A 15789-nucleotide genomic window follows, 5' to 3' on the forward strand; every position below is an offset into this window, starting at 1 on the left:
TCTTCAAAGACTTGCACTGAGCGTGAGGTTTGTGTGAACATCCAGCTTTTGGCTTTCATCTTTTCCACTTAAAAAGATGAGTTCTGTTCCTGTAAGGTGGAGCACTTCCTAAAGGGTGATGTGGCTGAACTGCATGCATGGGAGTATTGTTTCCAAGGGGTGTGCTGAGCCTCACAGGGGGGGCCACTGATGGATTGTTCGTGGAGCAGGGAAATGGAGAATTCCCAAATTTAAGCTCGGACTGGTTTGGCAAGCGGTCAGGATACAGAAGAAATGATTGGCTGCCTTCATGTGGCATGTTGCAGGAGCTATCTGATGCAGAGTAGGCGCATCCTAAGTATAGGTTATTCAAGAGTAGAGGCTGGGGAATAATCCAAACATTTCTGGAGATGAATTGCAAAAGGCATTGTTTTGCAAGTAAATATGCTTTTTGCTGCTTTTTTATTTGTCAGACTTACTGAAGGAGGCCGGAGAAGGCTTTTTTTTCAGATAGTCAGATGCTGGACATATTAAAGAATCTGACCAGCTTTCAGGGTAGGAGGCCTAAACTTGATTTAAAGAGGCTGGGGTAATTGTGTGAACTTGTGCTCTGGATGCACGTGCAGGGGTGTTGACTTCTGAAAACATCCTTTGGCTAAGTGAATAGAACAGCTTTCTAAACAGTCTGTGAAAAAAGATCACTTCCTCAGTGACTCAACTGTCTCCTCTTGTGAGGTTTTTGTCTTCAGTAGCGACACCCTCAGTCTCCACAGACCTCAGGACAGGAAGGACCTGAATTTATAGTCTGAGTAAGCTGGGAAAGACCTATTGGGTGTTCATACATCAGGATGTGCCTTCATTCCTCTTTTTCAACATTTAACAAGCCCAGGATGAAGTGATCTGGCTAAATTGTGTAGAGAAAGGCTGATTTTTTTCTTTTTTTCCCATGTGACAAGGTAAGATGATAAAGACCTGTGAATACTTTAAATGTATGTTTAAATTGCTTTGTAATTCACTGTTGATTAAAAAGGCTGTACTACATGTTCTAAGATTTATTTGACCTGAGGATTAACACTAAGTGAAGCCTGAAACGAGCTGATTAAACTGGAATGACTTGAACGGAGAGGAGGATGTATAAATGCAAAGTGTAAAATTTCTCACCACAAAGAGAGTAAACCGTTGGAGCAGTTTGTCCATGGGTTGTGCAGTCTCTATTTGTGAAGGTTTATCAGAGTAAACCAGATAAAGCTCTGAGTAATCTTGTCCAACTCTGCTTTGAGGAAGAGACTGAACTAGAGACCTCCGGAGTTCCTTCTCACCCTGAAGTATTTAATGATTCTATGTGAGCATCTTGCTGTAGTGCTGTCAGTTGATTTTTGTAAGTGGATGCTGTCTTATTAGCTGATAGACAACAGGACTTAAATGTACAGCCAGGTTGCAACTTGTGATTTTTTTGTTGCTTGTTTCCCAGAAGGAAGTTAGTCAAAAAACCTTTCATAATTGATTCCTGTCCTATAAATCACACAAACAGATGAATTAATTTTTTCAATTTCAGCATCACCTCTGCTTTTAATCTCTCGTTAAAGACGTCTATGAAATGAAACTTTCTTGTCGTCTTATCTCAATGCCACAAGTGAGCTGCAAATGAAAATGTGATGCTGATTTCACTTAAACTTCTCCCATCTTCCAGCACTGCATACCTAGTCATGGTGAGTCCTTTTTGCACTGACAGTACACAAGGTGCTGATTTTAGCGTCATTGAGTTTGCAGCTCTGTCCTCTTTCATTTTGCAGTATTCTGTTTGTGGCTCATTAGGAACCTAATGCACTGCTGGGAGGGAGCAGAGATCTGCTGTTGGAATAGGCTGTTGTTTTTTTTTTTCGCCTTTGTGGCCCAAATTTCAGTTTTCTGTAGTGCTGATGAGCAGTACCAGTCACTTGCACAACTTCCCCTTTAGTATAGTTGTATTTGATGTAGATGTGTACTGTAGCTTCAGACACAGTAAGCCTATTTGAGGGCAGCAGGCTGAGTAATCTAGTGCTTGGCAGCTGCTCTGCTGTGGGGATTTTTGCTTTACTGCTAGCAGTGCTTGTGACATCTTTAAATGAAAAGAGGAAGGAGGAGGCTGTAGCTGGGCAACCTTAATATTGAAATAGCTCAAACTGCAGATGGTTTTCCTATGAGAAAAGAATCCTGCTGGCCTATGCATGTCGCAGACTGAATTGACTGTGTTACTTTTAGGAGTGGGACTTGAAACCCTTACTGTATCTTACATTTTTTGAGTCATGTATTTGAAAAGTGCTTTTGTGGACTGGAACACTTAAGTGTACATGGTATGATACAGCGAGGTTTAACTTGTCAGCCTATGGCTGGCAAGCCAAAGCAAGCTAGGATCCATGTTGCTTTCCCTGTTCCTTCAAACACCATGTATTTGAGAAAGGCTTTCTAAAAATCTTTCTAGGCCAAGGATAACTAGAATAGGAGGCTGACCTCCCCTGGACTTGGAAAGGATAGTACAAGATGCAGCTGTACCAATTGATCTGCTCTTTCCTGCTGTTGCCTAGGAAGGCAGGAGAAAGATGGGGAGTTCTGGCAAACGACTGCTGGGACCTTTAACATAGATTTCTTTTAACAGGGTTGCTGCTAGCAATAAACCATAGTGTGATCCCTTATTTAACTCCTTTCAAGGGGAAAGGAGGGCCTTGTAACTGGACTGTCTGTCTTATTGCCTTGTTTTGTCTGATCTTGCAGTCTTTGCAGAAAAGAGCTTGTAGTACAAGAATGGATACTTTCAACAGAGGTAGAAACATCAAGTTTCGTTCTTCCAACTCACTGTTCTCTTCCACGTTTTCATTCCTTAGCATTTTCTTATCAGTAGATACTTAAATGGATGTGAGGACTGGGCAGTGAGTTGTGCAGAGTGTAAAGTAGTAAATGGGGAAGTAACTGCAAGCATGGAGTTCTGCATAAGAAGATGTCTCACTATGGATTAGATGGACTTCTTTAATGCAAATAGCTCTGTACGTAAACATCTGCTGTCTACAACTAGTGGTCCAGTTGTGGAGGAAATGCTTTTCTAAATGCAGCTTATGTAGAGATGTTGCAGCTTCACTGCCAGAGGGAAGGAGAAAGAAACATGAGGCAGGAATGCCCACTTGGCCGGGTGTTTATTTTATACTTTGAATACCAGTGCTAAACAGTTGATTACTCCATCTATTGAATGTCTTCTGGAAGGTAGTGCAGCGAAAATATTTGTTGCTTGCTTTACTGGAGTTCATGATCAGTGGAAGTGAGACTTGGTTTGAGCAGCTATCTAACCTGCAGGTCCTGAAGAGTTCTTAGGTATTTCCCTGCTGGTTGCATTAGTACTTGGCTGTCTTGGAGCTGCTAAATTCTTAGTATGGTCTAAGGGTGATGTTATATGGTATCTGAACAGAAGCCTCAGTGAAATCCTTGGTTATAGAAGGGTTTTGCTGTTTTTGTTTTTTGTTTGTTTGTTTTTAGAAGAGGGGGGTGCTTTTAATTTGAAGACGATGTGGCAATAGAAAGGCAGCATGGAGTTGGTTGCTAAGGAAGAGGGAAGTTGTAAGACAAGTACTGTTAGACAGTGTGCTTGGTACTTCAGTCCCACAAACTAGTCTTTCAAGTGCAGCTTGTTTATTAAACTGGGGCTTTCTGTGCTTGCTGTGTGCCAAACAGATTTCAGCCTCACTGGGATGGGAGGCATCCCCTGGAAACACCACATGTTTACATGCAGAGTCTCAATAACATGAGAAAAAGTGACTGAGGTGGTCAGACAGGTTCAAAAGTATAAGAAAGGTGATCCTTTGGGGGTGGTGAAAGAGTCATGTGGTCTGCCTTCCTGCTAGCTGTATGACTGGTTTCCCATAGTCTGCAAACAGATCAGAGCTGTCTCTTGAGAGCATGCAAGGAAATTGGAACTGTGAAAAGCCTGTGTGTTGTGCAGGTGATTTCTGCTGTTGGAATTTCTATGTTAGCCTAGTTTTTCTCCTTGGAGTAAGCTCTCCCAAGACACCAAGACACTAGTGCTTTTTCCTTAAGGCATAGACTACACTGAACACTGCTTCCACATTGATTCAGTACAGCTCTACCAAAAAACTTTTATCTCAGTATAAGGAAATCCCATCCCCACAGAATGTATTCTTGGCACAAGTAGAAGAATCACTTGTCTGATGGATCTTGGCTGAAGGTGATACAGGATGTCTAGTATCTGACCAGATGTGGCCAGTGAGATGATAACATGGTATGCAGGAATTGTCTTGCCTGGTCTGTATAGTATTTGATCCTGTACTTCTGTGTTCTTTAAATGGGTATCTGCATGCTGGAACTGGAGGGCAAGATGCTCAGACAAGTGCCTCAGTGCTTCAGGTGGTAACAGCTTATGCTGCAGAATGACTGCTGACGGCTAACGTGTGCAAAGCACTTTGAGCAGGAATTGCGCTGAGCGTAAGAGCACAGTAATTGTAGTAATTTAGTAGTTTTTCTCCAGGCTTTCATCTGTGTTAGCTGCGCTGCTTTGTGACCTTGCTGCCATTTTTCCCCTGTGCCTTTCTCAGAGGAAGAAGGGGGTTGTGTGGGTTTTCCTACTTCTATAAAAACCATATGCAGGTGTTGTCCTCGCTCAGATAGAACTGCCAAGCCACAACTTTCTTGCTATTTCATCCAAAAGAATTGGTCTCCAAAAGTGCAGTGCTGTGGCTCAAAGCTGAACTCACTGTTTCTGATCTTAAGTAGCAGCAACATATCCCTACTACAGCCTGTCCACATCATCTGTGTTAAAAATGAGGAATGTCTGCAATCTACTTGCATGCATTGTTAACTTGAGAGCTGCAGAGAGATAGTTATTAGGCTGCTAGCTGAGCTGACCATCATCTGAGCGTATGCTAATCTGTCCTGTAGCATCAAGCATGATTTACACATTGTTTAGATTAGTTCTACCTGGAACGGGAGTTCATCCAATCAGTTCCCTGTGTTTGTAACAGCTGTCTGTAAATACTTGCTGGAAACTGTAAGTTTGAAGCTGCTCCTGGAAAATAGCATTTCACCAGTTGGCTACAGACAGATACTCTAGACTAGCAGGATGTTGGAGAAGAGCAAAGGGGAGAGGTATAAGGAAGGTCACTTACTGCAGCTGCAGATGTGGGACATGGGAAGGGACTCTGGCTATGTTTCTCAGCCCTTGGCTAAGATGCAGAGCTGTCAGTTGTGTGGGATGGTGAACTCAGGACTCCATCCTGTTTTACGAAGAAAGAGCTCAAGTCACTGGCTTTCTGTTCTGTTCAGTCAGCTCACTGTGTATTTTACCATGTCTTCTCTAAGGTTCCAAGATCAACTCAGCTACACTTACTGCGCCATGTAATGCTTATCCTGTCATGCAGGTGCTTGTATGCCTATCTGGCATGTTCTGCAAAGTTGGGGATGTTTGGAGTTCTGCTGCGTACTTGCGTGCTGGAAAACCACAGCAAATTGCCTAACTGCTTTTATCATGTCTGCTACAAGACCAATACACAAAATATTTCTAACCAAAGTCTCACTGTCATGAGTTTAGCACAGTGTTTGCTCTGTAACTGCCCCCATCCGTGAGTAAGAATGGAAAGGAAATGGACACATCATGAGACAAGGAGGTAAGAAGAAACTGCTGTAGTAATGCAGAGGTCTGTAGCCAGCTTTGCTACCTTTTGTCCTTGAAGGAAAGGCAGGTCTACAGCCCAGTATGTGTTAAAAAACAGTGCCGTCTGCAATACACTGGAGTATGTTCAGGCATGTGGGGTGGATGAGAGGTTATGGATTGTGCTGGTGGGCAAAGTCATTATGTCAGTATAGCATGCTGATCTTAGTGCTGTGCCTGTGAGTACATGTTAGTCATAAGTGGGAGAGGCTGAGGCAGAACACGTGTTTTGCTGTGGTTCTAAAAGCTCATTAAGGAAGAGTCTGTCACTAAGTACATGGTCTGAGTAAAAAATAGAGCCCAACAACTGCAGGCCATGTCTGTACTAAGACTTATTGGCCACCAAAGATGGGATCACCAGAGCAGTCAAATGGTTCCGAGCAGCTTCCTGAGAAGCTGTTTTGCAGAGCCTCGAAGAAACACCGTGTCTGGTCTGTGATTTGACGTTGGCATTCATGAGCTATCTGGGAGCTGTAAAGAATCTAATGACTTTCCTGAAATACCTACTAAATTTCCTCTGTAAGGAAAACCATCTTGAGTTCAATTCGAAGTTAAAGAAATACCTTAGTTTCTCTGAGGGTGGAGAGGGGGAAAGAAAGAATAGTTGTCATTTGTAACTAACATTCAACTGCGGAGATCTCTGGCAGAAACTGCAGAACTTTCTGCTTGAGCTCCTTCCATCATTACAAACACTTTGCAGAGTAACCTCTTTCGATGCTGCTAGATTCGGCAGCACTGCAGCTAGCAGGAGATTGCTAGGTAGGTGGATAGTGGAAACTATTTTGTTTCTGGTAGGTGGCTTATTTGAGGATGGGTTGTCCCTTTTTTCCCCCTAGGTTTTACTTCACTTGGATGTACTGATTTCTGAGTAACTTCAGTGCTCTGGAGACCCAACCACTCCATACAGGGCGTAAGAGGTTGTCTCTTTCAGTGTTTCAAAAAAAGAAAGCTTCTGCAGAAACCATCTGATCCAAGGAGATGATCACTGTATTTGTATAGACAAGCCAATACAAGCTGGTTCACAGCTGTGAACCAGTGTTATTCAATGACAGGCTCGTGGCTTTCTTCTTTAGCCTTTGCTGGTGCATCTCACAGTTATGCTAGCTGCTTAATGTACAAGAGTGCAGAGCTCTCGGTGTCTAGGACCATGAAACGTGCTGCTTAGTAGCTGAATGAGCATGCTGCCTTAGCGATGTGGCTTGTTAGCTTTGTAGCCTAGGTAGGTCGCTGCCAAATACTAAGCATCTTGTTCTCTCCATCCCTTGCATATCTTATGCACAGATATTTGCCAAGGGGCTCATTTTACTGGAGCTAAGATTTTTGCACTGTTACCAGACTTTTGTTACTGTCTGAAGTGCTTCTGGTCTTTCTTTCTAGTAAAGTTTGTAACTGAGTGAGGATGGCTTGCCAATACTTGACCTAATGAAAACATCTGTTTTCAGTGGCCGATTGAGTGCCTCACAGGTGCTTAAACAACAGCATGAGCTTTCCACCAAGTGTTTTTTGCTTTTCATTGTTTTGGTTGGGCTACTCCTAGAACTCCGAATGCTCTTTTGGGTTTTGAGTTGTGAACCATCCATGCCAAATGGAAACGTCAGCTCAGAGGTTGTTAATGGAACCAGCAGTGACAGTGAGTTTCTGAATGGCTGGTACAAATACTGGGGATGTGTGACTGGGACTTCAAGGGCTTTTGCTGCTAAGTTGTTTTCAAATTGAGCTGAAAATACGCACAGTACCTTGTTAAAATTCCTGTGTCACTTGGAGATATAGATACCTGAAATAACCTCCTACTATGTGATAAAACTTGCAGGGGAACAGCCTCTTGGCTTCAGATGAAACAGTGAGGACAGCTTGGCGAGTTTCTTTGGCTTACACGCAGTGCATTGATAGCCTAGATTGCATTTGTTGTGTGCTTAGATGAGGTGAATGAGTTTGAGTGCTGACATAGATAGCAATGAAGTGAATTGACTTCAAATGATAAACAGTGTTTTGAGTGTGGATGGCTTTTCTTAATCTAGCTATGTGAAATCATGTCTTGAGATTTTCCCCATGGGATCTGGGTGACATTAAGGAAGCAACTGAGGTTGATTTGATACCAGGCAATAATATCCTGTTGTGGATATCTAAGGCTGCTGTCTGCATGGCGTCAGCATGATTGGGTTCTTGGTTGCATTTGACCATCAGCTTAAGAGGCCATGGGCACAACAGAGGATGTTTCTGCTTTGTTGTACACAACATTTTGGTGAAGTGAACTGAAATGACTGCCCAAGTTTGGAGATGTCTGTAGTAGGTAAATACATGGCCTGATTCAGGCTGATTGCTAAATAGAAGAAGTTGGAAACCAACTCTGCTCTGACTACCATATGTGTTCTTTACAAAGCTCTGCAAAAAGCCATGTTTTTCCCATTGAGCTGCAAAGGACTCTGACACCTTCAACTGAAATGGTTTATCTCCTACCTTGATCTGTTTCTGGTATGCAGATGCTCTGAAGCTTAGGATGTCTTTATAGTACAGCAAATCATCTTGCTGTGAATAGCTAAACTGAGGGGGATGCTTAACTCCCTGAAATGAATAGTGAATGCTTTGCTCTGAGACCCTTTTGTAATTGTTCCAAAGCTTTTTAAGTCTAGAAGGCTAACAGAAAAACTGAAAATAGCATGGGAATAAAATAGTGCCATGGGAATGGGCATATATTTATAAAGCAGAGCAGAATTCCAGAGAGCCTGAGCTGTTGATGTGGTAGATAAAAGTACTCTCAGTGTTTGCATTTGTACTTAAACCTCTAGTGTTCAGAAGTTTTGGAGTAGCTGGATCCCTAATGTATCCTTTCATTTATGGCTGGCTGCATCTCATGTCAAGATAACCAGAGCATTAATCCATTAGTTAGGAAGGTAAGCATCTGTCTGTCCTGCTGAGGGAAAAGTGCCTATATTGTCTTGTGCATGAAGAAGCATAATTGTGCCTGCTGATTGTAGCACAAGATGCCACTCTACAGTTGTAGACCAGGTTAGTGCAGGACAGTAGAGCCAGCTCTGAACAGACGTGACTGTCTTGCCCTAAGGAGCTGTGTTGCCCCTGAATTTGGTATATGCTCAGTATCTGACCTGCTCTGTCTAGTTGACCTCTTTGTTGCAACCTCTTTCCCCCTTTATTTCTCTTTTTTCTGGCTACAATCCATCTTGTGTTATTAGGTTATTTGGGGAGTCATAACTAAGGCAAGTGATGAATGCTTGAGTTCAGGAAAGGGTGCTTTCTTCTTGAAGCAAGCAGTGAGGCATATCCTACCAAGTGTGTTTCAGTTGTCTGTCTTGTCTCTAACTGGTGATTCCCTTTGAGGTACAGCAGCCTTGAGAAAAATATGATAAAATCTTATATTGGCAGGAGGCAAAATAAATCATAATGAATGAAGCATTGTTTTGCTAATGGAGAGTACTGAATTGTATTCTCTTACTTCTCTTGAGCATTATGCTTCAAAATAGTCTGCAGCAATACTCCTGCAGTCTGGCAGCCTGCTTTGTTTTGGTTGTTGCTTCCTATACAGTGTTTTCACATGTACTGTACAGCTCTCAGGAAATCTCTGCCTCTTCTCCTCCTGCCAATGTTTTGTTCCTTTATCCTAATCAATGTTCCAACAGCTGAACTTGCCTATAGGCTTCCAAGTGTGCTGTAGCCAACACCTTGTTGACAGCCTTTGTCCATGTGCCATAGGCCTTGGGAATGCCAGATAGTTCTTCTGGTTCTTTCTGCAGAACAACACATGAGTCATTTGCAGCAGCCTGATGGTTTTTCTCCCAGCCTAAGCAAATTAGTTGCACCAAAACTTTTTAATAACTGTCGCATCCAGTCAGCATTAATATGCATCTCCTAGGAAAGGGTAAACTCCCAGCAGAGTGATTTCAGAAGTCTTATAATAGATTTGGTGTCAGCTTTGAGGTGTAAAACGGAAGCTCATACAAGCATGTGGGCTTAAAGACGGGACAGTGAGGACTGTCCCATCAGTGCCACGCACCTGAAGTCCACGAATAGTTTGCAATTAGCTATATTACAGCTTAATAATGTTTGTTGGGGTGAGACTTCTAAAGGATATCAAGAATTTTTCCTTTTTGCACTTGACAAATGATAAAGGAACAAGGAAAGGAAGAGGAGTCTTTCTTTTTAAGTATTACCAGATTTGAACGTGCTGTTCCCACAGCATCCCCCAAATTGCAGTAAGAAGCTGTAGGGAGGCTGATGAATTGATCCCTAACCTAGGGCATACGTAAACCTTCCCTGTTACCTTCTAGCTGAAGCCTTGCTGCTTATGTCCAGTAACCTTATTTTTAAACCAGACCTGATTCATGCTCTATTTTCTATGCCAGATGAGGTCCTGGTTGTGAGTAAGTGTTGTGACTGTAGCTGGCAGCAGCCCCGAGTGATTGCCTCACTTCAGGAAATGTTAAAATAACACTTTTTTTTCTTAGAAAGCTAGTTCGCTCCCCTCCCACTTTTAATTCTCCTAATAGCTGCCCCCAGTTTGGCAGCTGCCTGACAGAGGGTTGTTTGTGTTGCTGAGCGAGAGCAGAGCCACTCCAGTGGTTGCAGTGCTACAGTAGAGGTATGTGAAGTGAGCTGGGCAGGCAAGCTGGCTTCAGCTTTTTAGAGGGTTCTCTGAAATCTGGAAGGAAAACTGCTAACTGTGAGAAGAATCTTGCTCCTCCCTCTGCACTCTGCATCTCAGGCTGTGATTTTTTTTTTTATTTTTATTTTTTTTTCTCCTGGAGAAGAGGAGCTGAAGCTGCTTGCTTGAGATGGGCCATATGGAGGTGTAACTGCTCTTAGCACTACAGCAGTCCAGTGGAGTCAACAGTTGCTGGAATGGGGGTTGCCTGAGGCTGGATACAGCAGGTCTTATCTGCTGTTTTGTACTTGCGCAGTCAGGCCTTCAAGGTACTTTGCAAAGCTAGAGTGGGGCTGAGAACTCTCCTCCAACCTGTATCTATGGCTGTTTGGTCAGCTGATCCAGGGAAGGTTTGTAATTCTTCAAGTGGATCAACTCTCATTTTACTGCCCAGCTCCTGCCTTGTTTGATCTCTGTTCTGGTGAGATGGTTTGTGTTCAGTGCTGTTTTTATTTATCTTTTGGAACTGTTTGAGTGCTGAGGGAGGAACAAAAGCTATTTATGGCTGGATAACCCTGCCTGGCAATCCCTGTGTTTGCATGCCTGGGGTATATAGCCTTAACTTTTGGGGATGCTTGCATTGTAGGGGTTCCCCAAGAACTTTCATTTACAAATGTTAGCCAGAAAAGCCCTGGCATCATGGAACGTCTGTCAGATCTGGAAGCACTGTGTAGGAAGCACTAGAGTACCTGCTAGGAGAATGCCAAGTGCTAATCTTGTGTGTTATGTGAATAAGTTATTTTGGACCCTGAAAAAAAACATTGTAGGAACCAGGATTGTTTGCAGTGCCTGTTCTATTTGCAAACCTTAACTGTGATCCTCTTCTTGAGTTGGAATGTGAATGTATCCATCCTGAAATGCAGCCTGCTTTCCTTTTCCTGTAATGGAAACTGTATTGTGAATGACTTGCTTTCTCCTGAAGGCCAGTTCCAGCATCTAAAGCTGCGGAGAACTTTTACACTTTGCTGCTAGGTATGGCTCAGATTAAAGCTCTGCAGAGTAGTTTTCTGTATAAACCAGTCCCTTGTACTGGTCAGCTCCAGCAGGTTACTACAGAGCCCCAAAACACTGGAATTCTAAACTCAGATGTATATTTTAGAAATTTACTGAAGCTGTTTGGATTTTTTTTCTGGATATTAAATGCCTTGTGACTTTTTGCTCCTTCGTGGAGCCTTAGCTTGGAGAACTTCTCTAAGGGGGTTGGAAGGAGGTGGAATAGATAACACCAGTGGGCAGTCTGGTACTTCACTGAGAGGTTGTGCTCAGCCTGTCCTTGTTGTAGGAAGTAGAGCTGGTAGACAAAGCAAAGACAGTCCAGGAGTGCTGTAATCTCAGGCATTACTGCTCTCAGTCTTCTGTTAGAGAAGAAATCCTTTGCTCAAATTCTCCAGCTTGGATAATGATGTAAAACTAGGGACAGCTGTACAGTCTGACCGCAGATGAGCTCTCAAAGTTTAATAGTGTGGAAGTAAGGAGCAGTGCATTCTCTGGAAGAAGATAAGCTCCAGTAGCTGAATCCATAGCTCCTTTAGACAAGGGAGGAGGAACTCAAGTGCCTTTCTGAAGAGGACATTAGTGACTTAGAAATGAAATAGGCACTGTGCTATCTCTGCTTTGCAGGGTACACTGCTTAGGTGGTATGCGTTACCTTCGCTGGTGGAAAGGAAGGATGGATTGTCAAGATAAACAGATCGAGACTGTGCTTTGTAAATGTTGCATGCAAGGCTGTGTGTGGCAGTGTTTAACTTGTCTCTTGTTTTTCTTTCCATCCATTAGGCAATACTGACTAGTGGACATCTTGACAAGGTCTCCAAGCAACATTTTCTGTAGAGCTGAATGAAAGCAGAAGCAGCTGGGTGAATTGATGAGCTTGCCTTGGGAGCCTCTAAGTAGGCAAAATCAGAACCCACGATGGGTCAAAAGGTCACAGGTGGGATAAAGACTGTGGATATGAGGGACCCGGTATACAGACCATTGAAGCAGGAGCTCCACAGACTTGACTACAGCAAACCCACGCGTCTGGACTTGCTACTGGACATGCCTCCTGTATCCTATGAAGTCCAGTTATTGCATTCATGGAACAATGATGATCGCTCGCTGAATGTATTTGTGAAGGAGGATGATAAACTCATATTTCACCGGCATCCGGTGGCTCAGAGCACAGATGCTATCAGAGGCAAAGTGGGATACACACGAGGACTGCATGTGTGGCAGATAACGTGGGCGATGCGGCAGCGAGGCACACATGCTGTGGTAGGGGTGGCAACAGCAGATGCCCCTTTGCATTCTGTAGGGTACACCACACTTGTAGGAAATAACCATGAATCATGGGGATGGGACCTTGGGCGCAACAGACTGTACCATGATGGCAAGAACCAGCCAAGTAAAACCTATCCTGCCTTCCTAGAACCAGATGAAACTTTCATTGTGCCGGATTCCTTCCTGGTGGTTCTGGACATGGATGATGGGACACTGAGTTTCATTGTAGATGGGCAATATATGGGTGTTGCCTTTCGAGGACTTAAAGGGAAAAAGCTGTATCCAGTGGTAAGCGCAGTGTGGGGACACTGTGAAATAAGGATGCGCTACTTGAACGGACTTGACCGTGAGTATTATCTCTGTATTTGTTCTAGCAACCCAAATCTGTGTGCTGCTTATGTGCAAGTTTACTACACTGTCATTGAGGGTTTTCACTTTGTGGAAGAGGTGAGGATTTCATGTCAGCAGTAGGATTTAGAGAAATTTCCGAATCCTTAATGGCAATTGAAATAGAGCTTGTCTGACTGGGTAACATGTGCTGCTACTAATGCATTGCAGGGAGCAAGTAAAATTCAGGAAAGTAGTATAGTGAGAGAGGGTGATGCCAGTTGCTTATCTGGACTCTCAAGCCCTTTTATACTGCTACCAGAATGTCAAAAAAAAAGAACATTCCTGATGATAGTTGCAGTGTTTGCAATGTAATCTTTACAGGGAGCAGTCTCTGAGGGACAATTCTTGCAATGCCTTATGAAAGGACTTTGAAAATTCCCTGCAGGAAGGAGTGGGAAGATTGGTCCCTGTCTGAGGAAGTGGGAATGTCTCATCTTTGAAGAAAGTAGCTTGCTTCTTTCATGGCAGGCTGTTCTCATTTCTAGTGTGGGGGCTGGGTATTGTACCAGGCCAACTTGCATGCTAGGTCTTTTAGTATTAGTAACATCAATCCCTTGCTAAACTTAGTAATAGGTTTGGCTGCCCACATGTGCTGAAGTCTTATCTCTCATAAAGGTTCCCATTGGCCAGATTGTGACTCTGGATAGGATCCTCTGGATAGGATGGAGGAGAGAGGTGTGAAGGAAGTGGATGAAAATCTGGATCATTGTTACTGAAATAAAAATCAGGTGGTATTGATAATGAAAACCTGCTTTGGCAGCGGGGTTGGTCTCGATGATCTCTAGAAGTCCCTTCCAACCCCTACAATTCTGTGATTCTGTGAAAAAGGTAGTGATTCCCCTGCATTTCAGAACAGTGTCTGCCCAAAGGCTGTAGCACACCGGGCTTTTATTTGTGCTCAGAATGTATTTGTTCTAATGCTGGGCCAGCAGTGGCAAGCTCCTAGTGCTGGTGATGTGAGGTGCAGCCAAGTGGCACTGGGCACAGAAAACTGGGCTGTCAGACTAAGCAGAAAAGCCTTGTGAGAACATCAGTGTACAGTCCACAAGTACTCTGGGAAACATGCTTAAACGCGGGCTGACCCAGTGGAGGTACCAATACTGATACTTACCTGATGTGCCCTGTCTTAATGTGGGTAGAAAGCAACACACCCTGGTCAGACTAGGGAAAAAGGGCCGTATAGCATCTTCTGCTGCTTAAATGCTTCTGTTGAACAACTATTTCTTCTTATTCACTGATATGACAGCTATTCACTGACATTTCAGAGGAAGTTACTTTAAGGAACTTGCAGAAGTCAAAGTAAGCACTTGCTTACTGTAGGGATGTTGAAAAACTGTCTTAATGCTCAGTAAAAGGTGTATTCTTTCCATATATTTTTTTTCCTTCCTACAGTCAGCCTTCTTTCCATCAGCATTTTAGCAGATGAGCTTTTAGAGCAGGAGAGGCTGAATAACCCTGGAGAATTGCAATCTTTTGAACTGAGAGCTCTTGGCAAAGCATTTTCTCACCAACAAAAAGAACCTAGCTTATCCTGCCACGGCAGCTTACAGAATGGTAGTAGCTCCAGTAACCAGGTTTTTGGGAGGGTCAAATCCAAAACTTGCAGCTCCTTTCAGAGCCAGCAAGTCTGTGGAGCTGTCTGTGCAGAACTGCACTTAATAGGGAAACAGCCACCTCCTGTATTGGATTTGGTTGTAATGTGCTCTCGGCATAGGAGTGAATCATGGGCATGAGGCCAGGAATGACAGGACGCTATTTTGGCACATGTAGAAAGAAGGTGTCTGGCTCTAACCACTTCTCAGCATTCAATAGCTGCACTGTGTCCAGCGATTGTAGTGCTTGTGAATGGAAGAAGGTCAGATATGTGTGTGCTTTCTCTTCTGGTCTATCTTTGCGAAGACTGGATTATCAGTGCAAACTAGGTGAGGACAAAGTTCTTTTTCTTAATCTCTGTGGGAAGGTGATCTTCTCAGCTTTTAAGACTTTTAAATGGGAATTAGTTGTTAAGTTGATGTCTGTAGCCTTTGAAAAAAGTCCAGACCCCCTTGTCCCTTATGGCCACTGTCCTCTGGCTAGACAATATCTCTGTCCAAGCTATCTCCGTACGGAGCAAGAGGAGTAGAGATGGATTTGGAATAGGATGTATTTGTACTTCAGAGGGTACAGTTTTTAAGGCTAAGCTACACTGGCAAGTGCCAAAGGAATGTTGCCAGTAATAAGTTTCTCTGGTAGTATCACAGCCAGAACTGAGACGTGTAGTCCTGCTATACAGAGAGACCTGTGCCTGCCAATGAGGCAGCATGGATCTTGAAGTAGGTCATGAGCAGGCAAGAGCAGCAGTGCCTCGGGCTGAGTGTAGCTATGCTCTGCAGGAAGGCAACTGAGCAGCCCTGGGGCTACTCTCCAGCACAGAACATGGGTGACAAATTATAGGGCTTGGGAAGGAGCAGCACTGCCCTGCCAGATTTGATTGCTCTCCACCCACCTATTTTTGCAGAAGAGATGTACTTAGGGAGGTATGATGCCTCATTAATAATGCTTGAAGCACAAGGACAACTCTGGAGAACTGCTGTAAACAAACAAACAAAAACGTGCTGCAGCTTCCTCTGTAGAAGGTGGTAGCTTGTGATACTTAGCAGGGATTGACTGAGGGAAATAAGGCATTGGTCCAGCTCTCTGCTAACTAGAGGAGTTGGACCAATTTGAGTGCAACTCCTGTTACCAAGTCTCTCTTCGGCAAGTTCTCCTTTTCAGAATTCTTGCCAAAAACTAGATAAATTGCTTTCTCTGTTGCTTATTTGTATTTTTTTTTTTT

The 15789-nt window shown here is 43.5% G+C and overlaps 1 protein-coding gene across 2 annotated transcripts; it reads left to right on the forward strand.

The window, feature by feature from the left end:
* Positions 1–739: 739 nt before the first annotated feature.
* Positions 740–13158, forward strand: SPSB1 (splA/ryanodine receptor domain and SOCS box containing 1). Of its 2 annotated transcripts, none has more exons than XM_010722757.3 (2): positions 740–935; positions 12102–13158. In XM_010722757.3, the coding sequence occupies exon 2, from the start codon at positions 12237–12239 to the stop codon at positions 13053–13055; it is 819 nt and encodes a 272-aa protein (XP_010721059.1). In that variant the 5' UTR covers positions 740–935; positions 12102–12236; the 3' UTR covers positions 13056–13158. The 2 variants fall into 2 exon arrangements, with proteins under 2 accessions (XP_010721059.1, XP_010721060.1); XM_010722758.3 differs by lacking the exon at positions 740–935 and adding an exon at positions 1559–1688.
* The last annotated feature ends 2631 nt before the right edge of the window (positions 13159–15789 follow it).

The sequence above is a fragment of the Meleagris gallopavo genome, chromosome 23, assembly GCF_000146605.3.
Source record: "Meleagris gallopavo isolate NT-WF06-2002-E0010 breed Aviagen turkey brand Nicholas breeding stock chromosome 23, Turkey_5.1, whole genome shotgun sequence".
Lineage (NCBI taxonomy): Eukaryota > Metazoa > Chordata > Aves > Galliformes > Phasianidae > Meleagris > Meleagris gallopavo.

Bases quoted from the DNA above. Each gene is read 5' to 3' on its own strand.
- SPSB1 (XM_010722757.3), top strand. From the start codon at position 12,237: ATGGGTCAAAAGGTCACAGGTGGGATAAAGACTGTGGATATGAGGGAC.